The following is a 17,753-nucleotide window of genomic DNA, read 5'->3' as shown; positions in this document are numbered from 1 at the left end:
TACCGTAATATATAATTATAAAATTGTGAAATGTATGATTGCCTGATTGAATTTTATAAGAGAACTAATAGTAATTTGTTTTTATTAACATATTTAGATTTTATAAAATTACTGTGCAAATTTTTTCAAGAATTACTTTTTGCTGCTGATTTATACACTCATTAAGTTTATTAAAAATTCATAGTACATTTATGTAATATTTAAAGGTGTTAACTGTAATCGTACACTGCAAAATAATAACTTAAAAAGGATTAAATTCATCACAATTATGTAAGTATCTGGAAATTTGCCGTGGGGCGAGGGCCCTTATATATATATATATATATACATAATATATATCATTATATATAATATATATTAGTAGGGCCCTACTAATATCATTAGTAAGCTAACATTAAATATAACACAATAAACCAAAGTATATCAGTAGGAGTTTCCTTAAGTCTTTCTGATAGTTTCCTACAGGCCGGTTTACTACAACAGAATAAAATTCTGAAATTATGGTTTATAGTTTTGGTGTGCCACCCCAAGATTTTAAGTGGCCCCATCTGGCCACCCCTATGAAAAATTTCTGGAGGCGCCACTGGTGCAGTTGCCAAGGTGTTATGATGGTTGTTGGCACTAATGGGTTCCAAGGGGTCGTTACCCTATTTAAGTGGCTGCCTAAGCGTTGCTATGCAGTTGTTAAGGTATTCTGAGTGTTTATCACATTTCCAGATGATGCCTAGGCCATTACTATGCTGATGCTAAGGTGTTCTCAGAGGTTGTTAGCACATTTCTGAGTGGTTGCTGTTGTTTTAGATGGTTTCTATGGGTGTTGCTGAGTGGTTGCTAGGGCATGGCTATTAGTTGCTAAGGTGTTCTGAGCCGTTCTTGTCACATTTCTGGGGTTGCTGCTGTTCTGGATGGTTGATAGGGTGTTGTGAGTGGTTGATAGGTGGTTGCTTACTGGCCCAAGTCAAAAAAAAGTTAATCTTGTTTGTAATGTGATTGTAGTACAGAAAGACATTTTAAAAACACATTTAGCAGCAGTAAGTAAAATGTGTCTGTTATTATGGTCTGCTTCCTCAGGAAGATCACAAGCTGCTCAGAGTTATAACCGTATTAAGGGTTGATTCTTCACTACATTTACTCAGGCTTTGAACTCTGAAAGCTTTGGAAGTCTGTTGTGTGTTCTGATGGTTATGTAAGCCTTACAGAAATTTGTTATTTGTAATTCACTCAAACATTTGTAGTAGGTCAATATCAGCTAATCAGGATGCATAAATCCCAGGCAAATCAAATTGATCAACAATTGTTTGTCTGTCCTGCTGCTGTATCACAGCAAATGAGCATCAATATGGTCTACTCAGAGAATAGTACTGAACAATAAAAACCCTGTGATCATGTTAACAAAAACAAATATGTAGTTGAGTTGATTTCTTGATCTCAAATCAAATCTGAAATGTTTGTAGCCTAGGCAACTCGCTTGCACTGTAGATTTCATAAACACTTGTCTTCATGACAAATTTATTTAAGCATACAGTATATAATTACCAGTAAATAAGCTCCTCTCTAGTGTTTTTAATAGCTAACTAACGACCTGTGAACATTGGTAACTTTCCTGAGGTAAATGCAACATTAAATGATTCCCATCTTTCCATGGTTGAAACACTGATTAAGCGATTATATGAGACGCGATTCATTTCAGTTAGTTGTACTGTATCTTTCAACTTCTGATATTCATGCATAAAATGATCAAATGGACAGAATTTCAAAGCTGAGACTTGTTTACAAGTCTTGTTAACTTGTTTTTAAGTAACAAAGCACAAAGCTCTTTGCGGTTATTTGAGTTTACTTGTTTTTAAAGGGGTCATATAATGGTGCATGCACTTTTACAAGTTGATTGTACTGAAATGTGTGTTGGCAGTGTCTGTACACAACCATCATATAATGATAAAAATCCATCCAGTGGTTTTGTTTTAATCTCCTTATATGTTTTCCCCTGCCTCAAATCGAGCCGTTCGACCGTGTGACGTCACACGCTCGGAAGCCCCTCCCACGATTGTTGATTGACAGGAGCGTCTCAACACAGACCCGCCCTCGCGGGTGAGATCAGCTCCATGAGAGAGCTGTCAATCATAGTCTGCGCGGACCGGCGCGGTCATTGTTGATATGCTGGAGCACTGTCTATGAGCAGAATGGCGTCTAAGCGATTGTGGTGTTCTGTTCTTGGGTGTAATAACGAACACAGGAGTCATTTTAATGTTCCTAAATCCGAACCGCTGAAGACGCAGTGGCTGTGTTTGTTTTCGAAGAGAATATTCCCCACGAGCAACGTCAATGCGTTCATGTTTGCGCGAATCATTTCTCACCAGACTGCTTTATAGACGAGGATCAGTATAAAGCTGGATTTGCTAAGCTGCTGCTCATGAAAAATGGATCGGTACCAGATATTCGTGTTTCTGCTGAATCTCCAGAAGAACGGAAGTGAGTGTAACGTTTTATTAAACTTTATATTTATATATTAATCTTTGCAAATCGCTAGCTGCACGCTTCACAATGAATGCGTCTAAGGTTTACACTCAGGGTACATTACGGCATGTTTTCTATGTAGTATGACGTTCTCAATATAATTCATAATCCCACGTTTATACTGAACAACGCGTTATGGTTATTGAGTTACAAATGGTGTACGCCAGAGCTCTGGTGTACGCATAGAACAGAGGGGCGGAGTCAGCAAAGCTCATGATCATTTAAAGTCATATGCACTGAAACGGCGTGCTGAAAACAGAGCTGTTTTTGACCAGGTAAAATAAGTGTTTTCTTACAATACTAATGAGAATTTTTAATTAAAGTATATTACAAACTTTTAATTTAGACCCTAAAGAATCATATTAGCTTGTACAAAAATGGCATTATATGACCCCTTTAAGTAACAAAGCACAAAGGGGAAAACTGTGGATCTGGCAACCTGGCTTGAACTACAGGCAATTCATACTGTCAAATACCAACGCATTCTCATCCCAAGGCGTCATATAGTGACGCTTTTGCCAAAGCATCTACATCCGACGCACATGGCACCCTTTATTGTCAATATAACACGCTTCGGTTATGGGTAGGTTTAGGTCTGGGGTAGACCACTAGGAGGCGCCATATATCTGCGTCTCATATTGACGCTAAAGGGTGCCATGTGCGTTGGATATAGACGCTTTGGCAAAAGCGTCAGTATTACCCCTTTTCCACCAAAAACGAACTGGTTCGGAACTGGTGCTGGTTCAAAGTTGGTTCGGAGTTGGTTCAACTTGCGAACCTTCTCAGAACCTGTTTGTTTATCCACTGACTAGAGCGCCCAGCGAACGACGTCATTACGTCACTGTGTACGTCGCCATACATCTTAGCTAGAAACGCTTGCAAGTACAACATTACTTTGGGATTATCTCTAACTCGTGAACCAAGAAGGCTTTAAAAACAATTGAAATATGTAAGTATTTTAATCTTTTCCTTTGATATGTAATCTTTTCTGATTAGTTATGTACTCCTGTCTTGTGTCTTTTTTTTTCTTTCCATTTATTTGTTCTATATTGTGACTGTTTTCTCCTTTGCTTACATTACGTTTTCAATAAAAAAATAAATTAAAAAAACTAGAAACGCTTGCGCCAACTTCAAGCACAACAATTACAATGGCGGACTACATCGTGTTTCTGCAAATGTTTCTCCTGGCTTTGCGATCCTATATTATGTCAGAAAATATGTTATCTAAATCCGCCCCCAGCCCCCGACGTAAGCATGACGTGGTAAAAGAACGGTTCTAGTCCAGCAAAGAGTTGGTGCCGCTTTGGAACCAGTTTTCCTGGCCGAGAACCGGTTCTTTGGCTGTCGAAACACAAAGAACTGGTTCGCGCGCAGGCACCGGCTCCGAACCGGCTCTCAAAATGCGTTGGTGGAAAAGGGGTATCGATGACACCTTGGGATGAGAACGGGCTTTCCTACAAACATTACAGGGTGCGTGTGCATACATACCAGAGGCAGAAAGCCCGATTGGTGAGCTGGTCCGCTACTGCAACAACCTTAAGTATTGAAGCTCTCCTTATTGTTTGATTTATTTGTATAAAACTGCAGACTCAATAAAACGTGATTTTAGTTGGATCTGTTTGTCTGTCTTTAATTTTGCAGTGTTACTGTGATATATGTATGAATTATCATGTCCGGCTAGTAATGTAATAGCCAATGTTAGCAGTGCAGCATCTACTGGACAGCTAGAATTTGCTTTTATATAAGTTACCTTACGCGTGTTTACGTTACAGACATGCTACTGAAACACGTCTTTTTTGCCTCCCGGTTGCGTGCGCAAGCAGTGATGACGTTGCCAAGAAATCCATGTATAGCCTGCTTTAACGTTGCTATTTTTTAACCGTTAATGTGTTATTGTTGTTTTAGTTCCAGTAGAGATTTCAACAATGTCTGAATGCCACTTTACTTAAAGAAACAAACAAACAAAAATCTGAGACAAAGTTGATGTTTCCTGAGCTATAAAAGACAGTGGTGGACGAATGTCACGAATGAAGTACTTGAGTAAAAGTACAGATACCCTATTCAAATAGTATAGCCTACTTATTTTAAGTTTTACTTAAAAGTACAAAAGTGCTTGATTTTTAAATGTACTTACTTATTTTGTATTAAATGTAAAAAGTAGGCCACTGATCAATGAACCATATCTATTTCTTCCAACCAGCACTAATAAGAAAGATGGGTCCATATTTGCAGTGTTATTTGTGAACCAATAAAACAGGTTAATTGGAAAGAATGAATCGGACATCACTATTTTTTAACTGTTAATGCGTTATTGTCGCGTTAACTTGTCCTAAATTCAACTCGAGAGATTTTCTTCGCACACGCTATGAGTTGCAGTCTGAACACATTTTTCAGCCCCCTGTTGATTGACAGGATATAATCATAATATAGATAATGGAAAATACTTGTTTTTACATCGGTGCATCTCTAATTTATTGCATCTCTGATGCAGTGTGTAGTCACCCTAACTGTACTCTTTAAATGTGTATTGACATAATGATTGTTGTTGTTAATAAAAAAAACGATTCTGGTGGGACTGCTGTTTGAAAAATGAAATCTCACCCAGATCAATGGAGATATCCGGCTCTGTGTTTGTGCCGTGAGCGGCCGGCTGAGGAAGAAGATGAGGATGCTGAGGGAGGAAGATGGAGTCGAAGAGCGGGCTGGTGGGGGGTGGTGGGGGGCTGTCCAGGTGGTCTGACGGGGTGTCGTCACTGATGCCACTGTCACAGGGTGAAGGGACCCAGAGAGGAGAGCAGGGCTCTGACAGCAGGGAGTCCAGGAAGCTATCAACAACACCTTCAGCATGACACTGACTCTGCAGGGATACACACACAAAACACAGAGAATATACACACATCTGTGTCATAGCAGAAACACACATGCACAACCATGATACACACACATTGCAGATGGGTCATCTGTGTCTCTAAAGTACATTATCTCAGGGTTACATTTGCTTTAACATGCTGGAGTTAAATTTCTCCTACAAAAAAATAAAGCGGGTTTTCAATAACTATTTTTGGTTCCCCAGTTCTTAAAGAAGAAAGGGGGGAGTGAAGAACATTTAAAAAAAAATCCAAATACCTTTTTCCCTCTATAATGAACCATTTGTGGAATGGAAAAGTTCTATGGACGTAAAAGGGTTCTCATGGAACCATCAATTCCAATAATAATGTAGAATTACGTTTTACTAAAATACATCTTTATTTACACAACATATGTAACACACAAAATAATTATAATGTACTATATAAAATATAGCCATTTGTAATATATATTTTGATGCAAATATTGCCAAATTTTGTCCAACAAAAATGTGGTTATTTTACAGTAGGTGCATGTTGTCATCTTGCTAAATAAGCTTATTCTTAGTCATAAGCAAATGTTAAATTTTCGATCAGTTAATAAGTCCTAGTTTGTCTTGAATTGTTCATTGCTCAACAGTAGCATGTTTTCTTCCTGTCTCCAGTATTGCTTTGCGCCCTTGTTAGTATGTACTAATGGCATCTTTAATCAAATGAACCCAACCAGCTATGACATCCATCAATGTCCCTCATGTAGCAGCATGTTTCAAGGGAAATTAAAGCATGCAATGCTTTCCTAAATAGCAAATCAGCATACTAGAATGATTTCTGGAGGATCATGTGACACTGAAGACTGGAGTAATGATGCTGAAGATTCAGCTTTGATCACAGGAATAAATTACATTTTAAAATATATTACGATAGAAAACACAATATTACTGTTTTCACTGTATTTTTGATCAAATAAATGGAGCCATGGTGAGCATAATAAATCTTCTCAACAGTTCCCTATGGGTTTTAGAATAATACACAACAGTTCCATATCAGATACAAACACACACAGAAGTTGACAGAGAGATCTGGGTCAGACATGTCATGAGCTGTCACTGTGTTTACAAGAAGACTTTCAGGGTGCCTCATTTATTAAATTAACTAAAAAATTAAATGTTCTCGGTATGCTCCTCTCAGTAGGATGGGTGTCTTGTGATTGAGCAGATAAACTCACAAATATCAAAAGGCATTTCACTCACGCTTTGATCTGTGATTGACCACGCAGGGAGGTCACCATTGCTCTCCATATGAGAGACCTTATGGGGCTCGAGGAGCAGGTCTAGGAGTTCAATCCCGGAATAACCCTGAGATATGGAGGAAAGATGGGAGAAAAACAAATGTAAGTCAATGTCCTTTCACACAATAAAATCACCATGAACCTTCCCCTCACTATTGCAGCAACATCTCTTCTGTTCTCTGATGACATGTTAAGGGCGGAGCAACCTGTCACTCACATGAGATCCACCAATGGCATTTTATCTGTCCAAGCTGATCTGGTTTTAAAGGGATTTTGGGCAGATATCAACTGGTCAGGTTTAGAGAAAAGCTGGCTGACTATATCTAAACCTAAAAATGTGGTTTGCTTGTTTTAACTGGCCATGCTAATCTGGTTTGCTGGTTTTAACACTAGAAGTGCCAGAATTCCATAACTACTAGAACTGCCACAAGCGGTCATTTTGACCGTTAGATTGCAATCTCTATATCTTTAATGATAAATACCCAATTGAGAGATTAATGCATTTATTGTCTTAGGATATCTTTTAAAAACAAAACAACACCAAACTGTACATTTAAAAAAGTTTAATTATACATTTATAAATAATAATATCAGTAGCCCTTATCGCATATTCACAACAGATAGCGCTATTTCCATATCCATTCAACATAACTCAGAACAAGATGATAACAACTAAAAGTATCTTATTTAGATATTCTTTTGACAGTGAGAGAGACAATGTCACGGTTTATGAATTCGCTGTCTCCTTTCTCGTCTTGTTGTGTGTGTGTGTGTGTGTGTGTGTGTGTGTGTGTGCGTGCGTGCGTGTGTGCGTGGCCGCTGATCATTGCAGCTGATCATCAGCACGCCCGCTCTGATCAACGCGCCAGCTGCAACTGATCAGCATTCGACCCTTTTTAGTGTTACTGTTGTCGCCTAGTCTTTGTCAGATCGTTGTGGATTTTTCCTGCGTGCTTGTTCCCTGCCTGTATCCGTTTTCCGTGTGTCATCCGTGTTCAGCACTCCTGGTTCAGCACTCACTCCAGCGTCCCTGTGCTGCCGCAAGGGCTTCATACCGGACATTTACACAACTTAACTCTCCCAGCATCTGACCAGCTCTCAATAAACATATATGTCATTTTGCAATTGAATCTTCTGATTATTTCCTAATAGACACGGTCAACCGCGAGAAATGTAACAAAAGAATACCGCGAAATTCAGTGCGGTCAATATGACCGTCTATGGCCGAAATAGGTAAATATGTTCATTTTTTTTTTGCCTTATGTGTAATTTATATTAAAAACATTTTAAATGAAAATACAGACACTTTTAGGAAAAGTCAGGTACCAGCAGGATTTTATTTATTTTTTCAACAAAGTTATTGCAGATATAAAATTCAAAACGGTCAAAATGACCGCCGTGGCTGTTCTAGTGTTAAAGGGGTTTTGGGCACTTATCAGCTGATCAGGCTAATCTAAACATCTGAACCAGGTGAAAAAAAGACAGCTTTCTGAGTTTTAAGCATGTAATACACATATGTACTGTTGACAAAAGCAGTGGCGTTCTGTCTTTTAGTGCGTTCAAGTCATGTCGAATGTCACTACAAAGTTGTAGTTTCGAGTAGGAAACTCGAGAGGTCGCCTCAGTGAGAAAACATGCCAGACGCGATGTATTAATGGTAAATTGCACATAAAAAATACCATATATTGTACAATAACAACTAAATATTTAGTGATTCAATTTACAGCATCTTCATTAATTGAATACAAATATAAAAAAGCAAAAACACACCCAATTTTTTATTCTCCAAGCTCAGTTCTCACAGGAAAAAAACACTATCTCAGTGTGGACGGAAAGGCAAAATGTAACGTCAAATGTATAGCCTATCCGGATTAATGACAAATCCATAGTCTTTAGCAAATCTGAGCACAGTTTGAGACTTTGTTGAGAAAGACTCGTGAGATTACTGGGGTTGTCCTTGGAAGAAATATATCATAGAGACTTTTTTGTCTTAGAATAGTATGCATTCTTCTAGAAACCACCCAGCAACATGGCGGTGACCATCAGATCTTCCTCAGAAACTGTCTTCATTACTTTTGCATGTCTGGGGTCCTGAATGTAAAACTTCCCTCCACAATTTATTAAAGAGTGAGGCAGGAAGCTGCTCCGGCCATTAAAGTTTAACCATGTCCGTTGGGCAGTATTAAGTATTCATTTGAAAGTCTTCAGTGTCATTGTTAGTGCTGGAGCACAGAGAACACCTGTAGTTAGTGTAAAGAAGATGACATTTGAAGCACAGCTGGCTATTTGTGACACCGCCGACAGAAACAAGCCTGGTTACAGCATAAAGCAACGGGATAGCATCAAATGTGTCAGGAAAATATGACAAAATGAATGAATCCATGTGACCAGGCCATGCACCTGATATAATGAGCACGAGGAGGACTCAAAAACTCGTGACCTAGACCGTGCTTTACATCTGACATGTCGAAGTCTGCTAACTCCGAAAAGAAGAGAAATACAAAAGAAAAAGAATATCATGCTCTCAACAACCAGGAGTTAAGAGAAAGCAAAGTCGATACCTGAGCAGTTAGTCTGATTCAGAAGCACACACACACACTGGGTTGAGACAGAAAAGATTGGCTTTGAGTCACTGTTTTATTGGTTTTCTGTTTAAGATTGTTTAGTTGATTAGCCATCTGTGCAGAATTAAATTACGTTGTTAGACTGCAAAAAAAGATTTTCTTCCTGGCTGTGTATTTTTGTCTTGTTTTCCCGTACAAATATCTAAACATTCTTAAATAAGATACATTTACTTGAGAAGGAAAATTAGGCTACTTAAGATATGTTACTTAAAAATGTATGTACATTAAATGAATTTATGCTTAAAAAAAAAACTTTTCCGAAAATATTTTGATTCTCAAGTAATTATCTCTTGATTTCCGAATGTTTAGATGTTTGTACTGGAAAATAAGACAAATATGTAGCTTTGCTAAGGGGATTTCTAGCGACAGTTTCTCACAGTACTCTTTCTATCTTGGTAGACCAAAGTCCTCAATGAATTGATGAATGCCTTCGGGAAGGAAAATCATTAATGAGATCTATTCATTTGATCTCAATTGCTTTTTGCAGACAACAATTAGATTTGTTGGAGATAAAATCGAGACCTTTGCTTTATCTTCTGAAAAACATGCAGCAGTAATATTTATCTCAACGATGAGGTTCCAATAGCAATGTTTCAAAGTGTGCATGATGGTATCTAAAACTACAGTCAAAACGTTCAATATGAAATCAAATGTTGCCAAGACCAAACAATTTGAGCAATATGTCATATTTGTAATATTTCTAGACAGCAATGAAACTGAATGGAGATCAAATAAGGGGCTAGATTTACTAACAGCTTGCGCCAGCGCAAACCCTCTTTTGGTGTTAAAAAGCTACATTTAATCAGACACACAGTGAAATATTAGTGTCAATAAGGCATGGACAGGGTTATTTTTTGCTTTACGGTTCTCTCTCATCAATTTACTGGTATTTGTGTCATTATTTACCACCCCCCAAAAAAATCATGTCTTAACCCTCTGGGGTACTTCGGAACAAAAATGTCCCGAAGCGTTTTTAAAAAAAATGTTACAAATTGTAGCTTCATCGGAATGGTCCGAAACTTGGTGACTGTTTTGGTACTTGGTATATGAACACCCAAAAAAATTGGGGACAGGATTTGAAAAGTCTAAGTGTTCATAAAAAAAACAGTCACACTCAGGACCTTCGGGTCAAAAATGACCCCCATAGGAAATGAATGGGAAATTGGCAAAAATGTGAAAATACAGAGTTTTTTTGTGCATACAATCTACAAAACAGCCAGGATGCAGAAAAGAAGCACACAACAGTGAAGGGGTGAATCTCTTAAAACAATGGGTGACAAAATGTTTTCCATTTGTTCTCTTTATAATGCAATGTTCAGGTTTGACTGTATTATAAAGTAAAACTGCCACTTCAAATTACCATTTAAACCAACCAAAAAAATTTTTTTTTTTACATTTACAAAAATGACAAAAATAGTCTTTGAGAATCTGTTATTATATATTCAAATCAACAACCTGAAAAAAATTAAACAATATGTGAAAAAAATCACGAGTGTTTCTACCATAGGTTTCTACAGAGAGCTGTAAATCCACTAGTGGTAAAAATGTGCTATTGCGTGAGAAAAATGCTCAGTGTGTCCACCAGATGGCTCCGATCTCGTTTCAAAAATTGCTTTCATGAGGCCTAGACTTAACTCTAAAATGAAATACAGCTTTAATACAATTTTTTTTTTAATTATATATATATATATAAATGTTCTATTATATTCAATGGGAAAAAATGGGTCTTAATTATTGCATAAATATTAATTATAAATCATAAAATTATCTCAAAACACCAAAAAAGAAAAGAAAAGATATTATTGAACAAAAATATATTTAATTGATTTTACTCAATGCACTTATTGATCTTGCACAGTGTTTTGAGTGTGCGGCTGCTGTATTACTATATTGATTTTACTCAAATAAAATGTATCTTAATGCCGCCCTCCGGGTCATTTTTGACCCGAAGGTCCTGAGTGTGAGTCTAAAATGAAGTACCCCGGAGGGTTAAACGAGACACTAATTTGCGCTGCTCTTGTTAGATTGCGTTGGTCATTAAATGATCCGGTTGCGTCTGTGTTCTTTAATTTGCTTGTCGTCAGTATGAACTTGTCACGCTGAACTTTCCACTCGCTTTTATAGAATTGCGCTCTTACGCTAATCTGCCCTGTTTAGTAAATCTGGCCCAAAGACTGTAGTCTCTGATTTTTCTCCTGTAGAAAACATATCTCTTATTTAAAATTTCAGTAGAGAATTCAACAGTGCCTTAATGCCACTTTACTTAAAAAATAAAGTTGATATTGAAACATAAATGAGAAGTTTCCTGAGCTATAAAAGACAGTGGTGGACAAATGTCACAAATCAAGTAGCCTACTTGAGTAAAAGTACAGATATATACCCTATTAACATATTACGGTAATGCTTTAGATTACAGCCCGGAAAGTACTGGGTAATTAAGAGGAATTTACAGTGTAACTTTCTGTAATTATAGTGTACCTTTAAAGTACTTTCATGTAAGTATAAGGGAACAATATGTAAAGTTTGGGGAATAAAGGGGTAACAACCAGGAGAATTAAAACAATATTTATACTGTAAGAACTAAGGGGTACTTATTCTACTATTATGATATAACACATTTGGTAGCAATTTAGTGAGAACATGCACTGCGTACCTTTTTGTAATAATTGTGTACCAATACATACTGTATAGGCTTTTTAAAAATGCAGGGTACATATCTATGCATTTATACAATTTATTTATTTTTAATTTTTTTATAGCAAAAGTGCAGATGTTTAAGTTGGGCTAACGTTTCAAGGCAAGAAAAGCTACGACTATTGCAGTTTTTTTTAAATACTGGGAAATATATCTTGTTTGATGTGGTTACAGGGTAAGTAGTGCTTGTATAATAAATAAAGGTTTCCAAGTCAGTGATATAAGATTGTGTGTATGCATTTTTATTGTACTTACCCTTCAACTACATGGAACAAGGGTAACAAGCACCACTTTAATTAACAGCCCGCAATGTCACACTTACCCAGTAACTACATGGAACCCAATTTTTAAGCAAAAGTTGCAATAGTTTTTGTTTTCGGTGCATTTTTGTTAAAAAGATTACTTTATGAATGCATAGATATGTACCCTGTAATTTTTAAAAAGGCTATACAGTATTGGTTCACCATTATTTCAAAAAGGTATGCAGTGCATGTTCTCACTAAATTGCTACCAAATGTAAGATTGTTATATCATAATAATCATATACCCCTTAGTTCTATAATACTTACAGTATAAATAATTTTTTAGTTCTCCTGGTTGTTACCCCTTTATTCCCCAAACTTTACATATTGTTCCATTATACTTACATTGTAACTAGTTATAGGTACACTATAATTACCGAAGGTTACACTGTAAAATCGCTTTAATTACGCAGTACTTTCCGGGCTGTAATAAGTTTTACTTAAAAGTACTTGATTTTTAAATGTACTTATTAAGTAGCCTATTTAAAGTAAAAAGTACTGACCGAGTAATGATCAATGAACCAAATAGCTATTTATTCCAGCCAGCACTAGTCAGAGTCAGCATAAGAAAGATTGGTGTAGATTGGTATTTGCAGTGTTGTTTGTGAACCAATTCAACAGGTTCATTGGAAAGAATGAATCGGACATCATTATTTTTTACCTGTTAATGTGTTATTGTCGCAGTCTGAACACGTTTATCCGCCCACTTTTGATTGACAGGATGTAATCGGCCCTGATCATTGGCTGTTTTCAAACCCTTTTTTTGACATGGGATTGACGTGAAGTAAACGTAAGTTTCCCAAAATAAAAACACTCTGATAAAATACAGATACTTGAAAAAATTACCAAAGTAGAAATAGTTTACTGATAAAAGAGCAATTAAACTTCCCTTTGTCCTTGCATGGACGGCTGTGTCTTATTGACGGATTTCCAAAAGGAAAGGTTTCATTTGGTATGAAAAAGCCACACTGAACACTTTGATAGCTCGTGCTTAGAATGAGAAGGTGGCAGTGGGTATCTAATACCAAAACAGATCAATTTCTCCAACGAATACCAAACTCTTGGGATCTTTAAACCTCAGCTTAGTTTTCATCCCAGACGGGCATGTTCTCTCAACCTTTAGGTTATTTGTGTTTCATTGACAGGATTCTTCAGCAGCCCGCAACCTATATCGCTCCTGTTCATGCAGTTTAGCAGTGAAGATAAGCTTATCTCATCTGAGCAAAGTTTTGTATGGCTTGTGCTAATCAGAGTCACACAAAACCACGGCATACCTGAACCAACCTCTAAAGCGCCGTTTCACATAGCTGGCGGTTTCAAGGATGTTTGTGAAGTGAGACTCAAAGCCAGATGGGTTGATTTGCATTTTGTCATCAAACAAAAGAAAGCTAAACATGCAAAAGAGCTAACTTTAACTTCCAGTTTCATTTGGGAGGTTTTATAGAAACTGATTGCTGTACTAAATCAAGATTAGAGATGGCAAAGTAACACTCACAGAGCAAACATCTCTCACGGATGAGTGCGTGTGAGTAATTACGACATTTTAGTCTGAGTAGAGTTGTTGAACTTTCTCTGCCTCATCTTGTTGTTAATGGAAAAACTCTGAGAGGAGCCTTGGGTTTTATTCTTGTTTACGTGCACGCCGATGAGTTACTAGACTAATTAGGAAAAGATAATTATCCTCAGGGTTTGTATAATTGTCATTTCCACAAGCTTTCAAGCACAGCAAATACACTGGTTCAATAAAACCTCAAAATGGCAGGACGCTATTTTGTTCTGGATTGGTGAGATATAAATGGAGAGCAAGTTTGCTCTAGTTTTCTCAGATGTTTCTCTCTATAATCTCAATAATGTCTCAGATTTGCCAAGATCTGCCAGAGAACTCAAAAAAAAATTTTAACCCTCTGGTTATCTTCGGGGTCTTTTTGACCCGCAAATGACTTTTGGTGAATTTTAAAAAAAATGTTCTCTTTGTCCAAATGGTATGAAAACTTCTACGCCTCTTAACACTGTCTAGATCTAACAAAAAAATTATAATTTGGAATGATATCTGTTTTTATGTTAGCGTGAAAAAAATGCCGACACTTGTTATCTTCGGGGTCCCTGGAGACCCCGCATAGTGAACATACAAAATTCATCATCAAAATCAGAAACAACGAAGAAACAACGCAGATCACATAGACAGAAATAAAGTGGCACACTTCCAACAATGCAAAAAAAAAATCCACAATGCACACACACACACACACACACACACACACATACACACACACACACACAGTAATACATTTGTAAGGCTATACAATGCATACTGCCTGCAGTGCACTGACGCATAAACGCCTGCAGTGCACTGTAAACGAGACTGTATGTGATGACCACCAATTATTGTTCGTAGTTGTTCGATTTTTTCTCCGTTCAGTTTTTTTAACTAAATTTTATTTTTTTACTGCTTTATTTGCTCATTTTTTATTGCTGTTCAGTTCATTGCATTTTGATGTTCATGTCATGTATTTTTACTCAATATGTAATATAACTGTTCATTTCTGTAATTTTTTGTTCTGTTACAGTTAGTAAAATTGTAGAATTTAAAATTGTAGAATTATATTAAAAACAGATGATTGAAATAAATTATAAAATCTAAAGACTCCAACATTTGGAGTCTTGTTCAGGTTTGATTCTAATCATAATGTAACATTATTGAAAAACTTTTGTCTGTACAAAAAATCCTAAACTTTGACAAAAAGGTTTTTTTTGTGTGTTATAATTGTGATTTTATAATATTTAGATATGAATCCAACTGGAAAAACTTGTGAAAAGATATATAGTTTGGTTAATCACATAGCAAATAGCTTATAGTGGAGGTCTATGGCCATCTAGTGGTTAAAGTGAGTTTTTTTTTTTTTTTTTACTGCATTTTCCAAAAAAAATGGGCAAAAATCTTACATTACATCATTTAAAATGATCCATGTTATCCCCATAAATGAAAGTTAGAAATCTGGCTCTTTTATAAAGTAAATTTGACAATAGGCAAGTAAATAGGCTTTTTTTTTGTAAAAAAGCCTATTTAAAAAAAAATATTTATTTATTTATTTATAGAAATTTAAAAGATATCAAAGATCCTCCTAAAACTGCACAAATGTTGAGTAAAAAAAATAATAAACAGACTAAAATTACATTTGTAAAAAAAATTATATATTATTCTGTTACAAAATTAAATGTTATTGTCTGGGGTCCCTGGAGACCCCAAAGATAATGACTGTAGACACAAATGAAGATAATCAGAGGGTTAAATCAAATTCTTCCTAGACAATCATTTTTCTCTGGGTTATTCATCTTCAGATCATCAAGCTCAACCACATTATTTGGGTTATTCTCAAAAAGCAGTGCCATAGCTCTGTTTAGTGTGTAATAAATTTTTTTTTTAAAAGGAGAACAAAGATTATAAATGTTTTTTATTGGATCATCAAACATTTAGCATGTCCCCATTCATATATATCATATATCCTACTGTAAACTATTTATAACAGTCTACCCGTCAAACGTTTGGAATCATTTTTTATTGTGAGTAATGTAATGTTTTTAAAAGAAGACTCTTTTAGTCTCTTCTAAAGGCATTTTAGAATGATTTCTGAAGGATCACGTGACACTGAAGACTGGAATAATGATAATGATAATGATAATGATAATGATAATGATAATAAAAAAAATGCTAAACTTTGACAAAAAGTTTTTTTTGTGTGTGTTATAATTGTGATTTTATAATATTTAGATATGAATCCAACTGGAAAAACTTGTGAAAAGATATATAGTTTGGTTAATCACATAGCAAATAGCTTATAGTGGAGGTCTATGGCCATCTAAAGTGAGTTTTTTTTTTTTTTTTTAACTGCATTTTCCACAAAAAAAATGGGCAAAAATCTTACATTACATCATTTAAAATTATCCATGTTATCCCCATAAATGAAAGTTAGAAATCTGGCTCTTTTATAAAGTAAATTTGACAATAGGCAAGTAAATAGGCTTTTTTTTTGTAAAAAAGCCTATTTAAATAAATATTATATAATATATACTATATCATATATCCTACTGTAAACTATTTATAACAGTCTACCCGTCAAACGTTTGGAATAATTTTTTATTGTGAGTAATGTAATGTTTTTAAAAGAAGTCTCTTTTAGTCTCTTCTAAGGGTATTTTAGAATGATTTCTGAAGGATCACGTGACACTGAAGACTGGAATAATGATAATGAAAAAAACAGATCACAGGAAAAAATTACATTTTTACTGTATTTTTTACAGCATATATGTAAGCGCTAGGTCAAAGTTTCTGAAACAAACCCAAATGCTGGGTTATTGTCAGCTGATAACGGAGAAAATAATCCAGCAATATAGTCAAAATGCTCAACCCAGCATTTGGGTTTAAAAATAACCCAGCATTTTTTAGATTGTAAGAGCATAAGGTGAACATAGAAGACTTCTTTCAAAAAATCTAAATTATTCCAAACTTTTGACTGGTACGTGTATACAGTACTGTTGGTATATACTTGTTTATTTTTCCAAATTTAGGAATTTTAGGCATATAATATATTGTAGGACGCACCCAGTTAAGGTGTCATGGCGGTTACAGGTGGTACTGGGCCTGAGGTGGGCCGGTTCAGATTTGTTTTTTTTATCAAGCATAAAAATGGCACTGTTACCTGAGAACGACCCCATCCCAAACAATGAAAATCCCAGTAAAAAGCAATGGGAATGCAATACTTCACCTTGTCTGAGAGAAATGCCATGTTCCAGGCACTAGAATCCATGTACAAGAAAACAGAAGATTAAAATCCAGAGAGAAAAATGCAGTATGTCAGTGTGGTGCTGTCCTCTCACAGTTGTGTTCCTGGATGAGTTCCCTGTTCTAGGACAAAGTTGAAACTCCAGATAAACTCCAGATAATGAGCCTATGATTCAATTGGATTGTTAATGTTTACATGGCTTTGACTGACAGGATCTACATTCTGTTTCAGTGAGGAGAGGATGATGATCTCATCAAATGAAATAAACACGATAACAGGAGAGGATGACATCATTGTCTAAATGAAATGTAAATTGAGTGGAAACATCCACTAAAAGGTTCAGTGGGTTTCTATATAGAACTAGGGTTCTTGACTCCATTTTAAAATACGCTTTATGCCAAAAAGGTTCTATATGAGGAGAAATGTCTTAAATTATTGCATAATATCATATGTCCTTTTTGTTTGAACTATTGTTGAAGTATATGATGAACTGTTTAATTCATAAAATTTAAATAAATAAATATATATATATATATATATATATATATATATATATACAGTATATAATATAAATGAATTAAAACAAAATTCATTACAACTAATCTAAATCCCATTATGGGTATGTTGGTAATCAAACAGTTGACGGTAACCATTAACTTCCAGTTGGGAAAAAAAAATACTATGGAAGTCAATGGCTATACCGT

The 17,753-nt window shown here is 35.7% G+C and overlaps 1 protein-coding gene across 2 annotated transcripts in view; it reads right to left on the bottom strand.

Annotated features, from left to right (window-relative positions):
- Positions 1-17,166, bottom strand: part of creb3l3b (cAMP responsive element binding protein 3-like 3b) — a 44,999-nt gene extending 27,833 nt beyond the window's left edge. For both annotated transcript variants that reach the window (XM_056271642.1, XM_056271643.1), the window contains exons 1-3: positions 17,032-17,166; positions 6,611-6,715; positions 5,116-5,371 (exon numbers count right to left, since the gene is read on the bottom strand). In XM_056271642.1, coding sequence (XP_056127617.1) covers positions 5,116-5,371; positions 6,611-6,715; positions 17,032-17,073 — 403 coding nt within the window. In that variant the 5' untranslated portion in view covers positions 17,074-17,166. The remainder of the gene's footprint in view (positions 1-5,115; positions 5,372-6,610; positions 6,716-17,031) is intronic.
- Positions 17,167-17,753: the final 587 nt, after the last annotated feature.

Source organism: Rhinichthys klamathensis, unplaced genomic scaffold (assembly GCF_029890125.1).
Source record: "Rhinichthys klamathensis goyatoka isolate OS25496 unplaced genomic scaffold, OSU_Roscu_1.1 h1tg000323l_1, whole genome shotgun sequence".
In the NCBI taxonomy this organism is placed as follows: domain Eukaryota; kingdom Metazoa; phylum Chordata; class Actinopteri; order Cypriniformes; family Leuciscidae; genus Rhinichthys; species Rhinichthys klamathensis.
The sequence above is the reverse complement of the archived record's forward strand: the minus strand, read 5'-3'. Positions and strand labels throughout refer to the sequence as shown.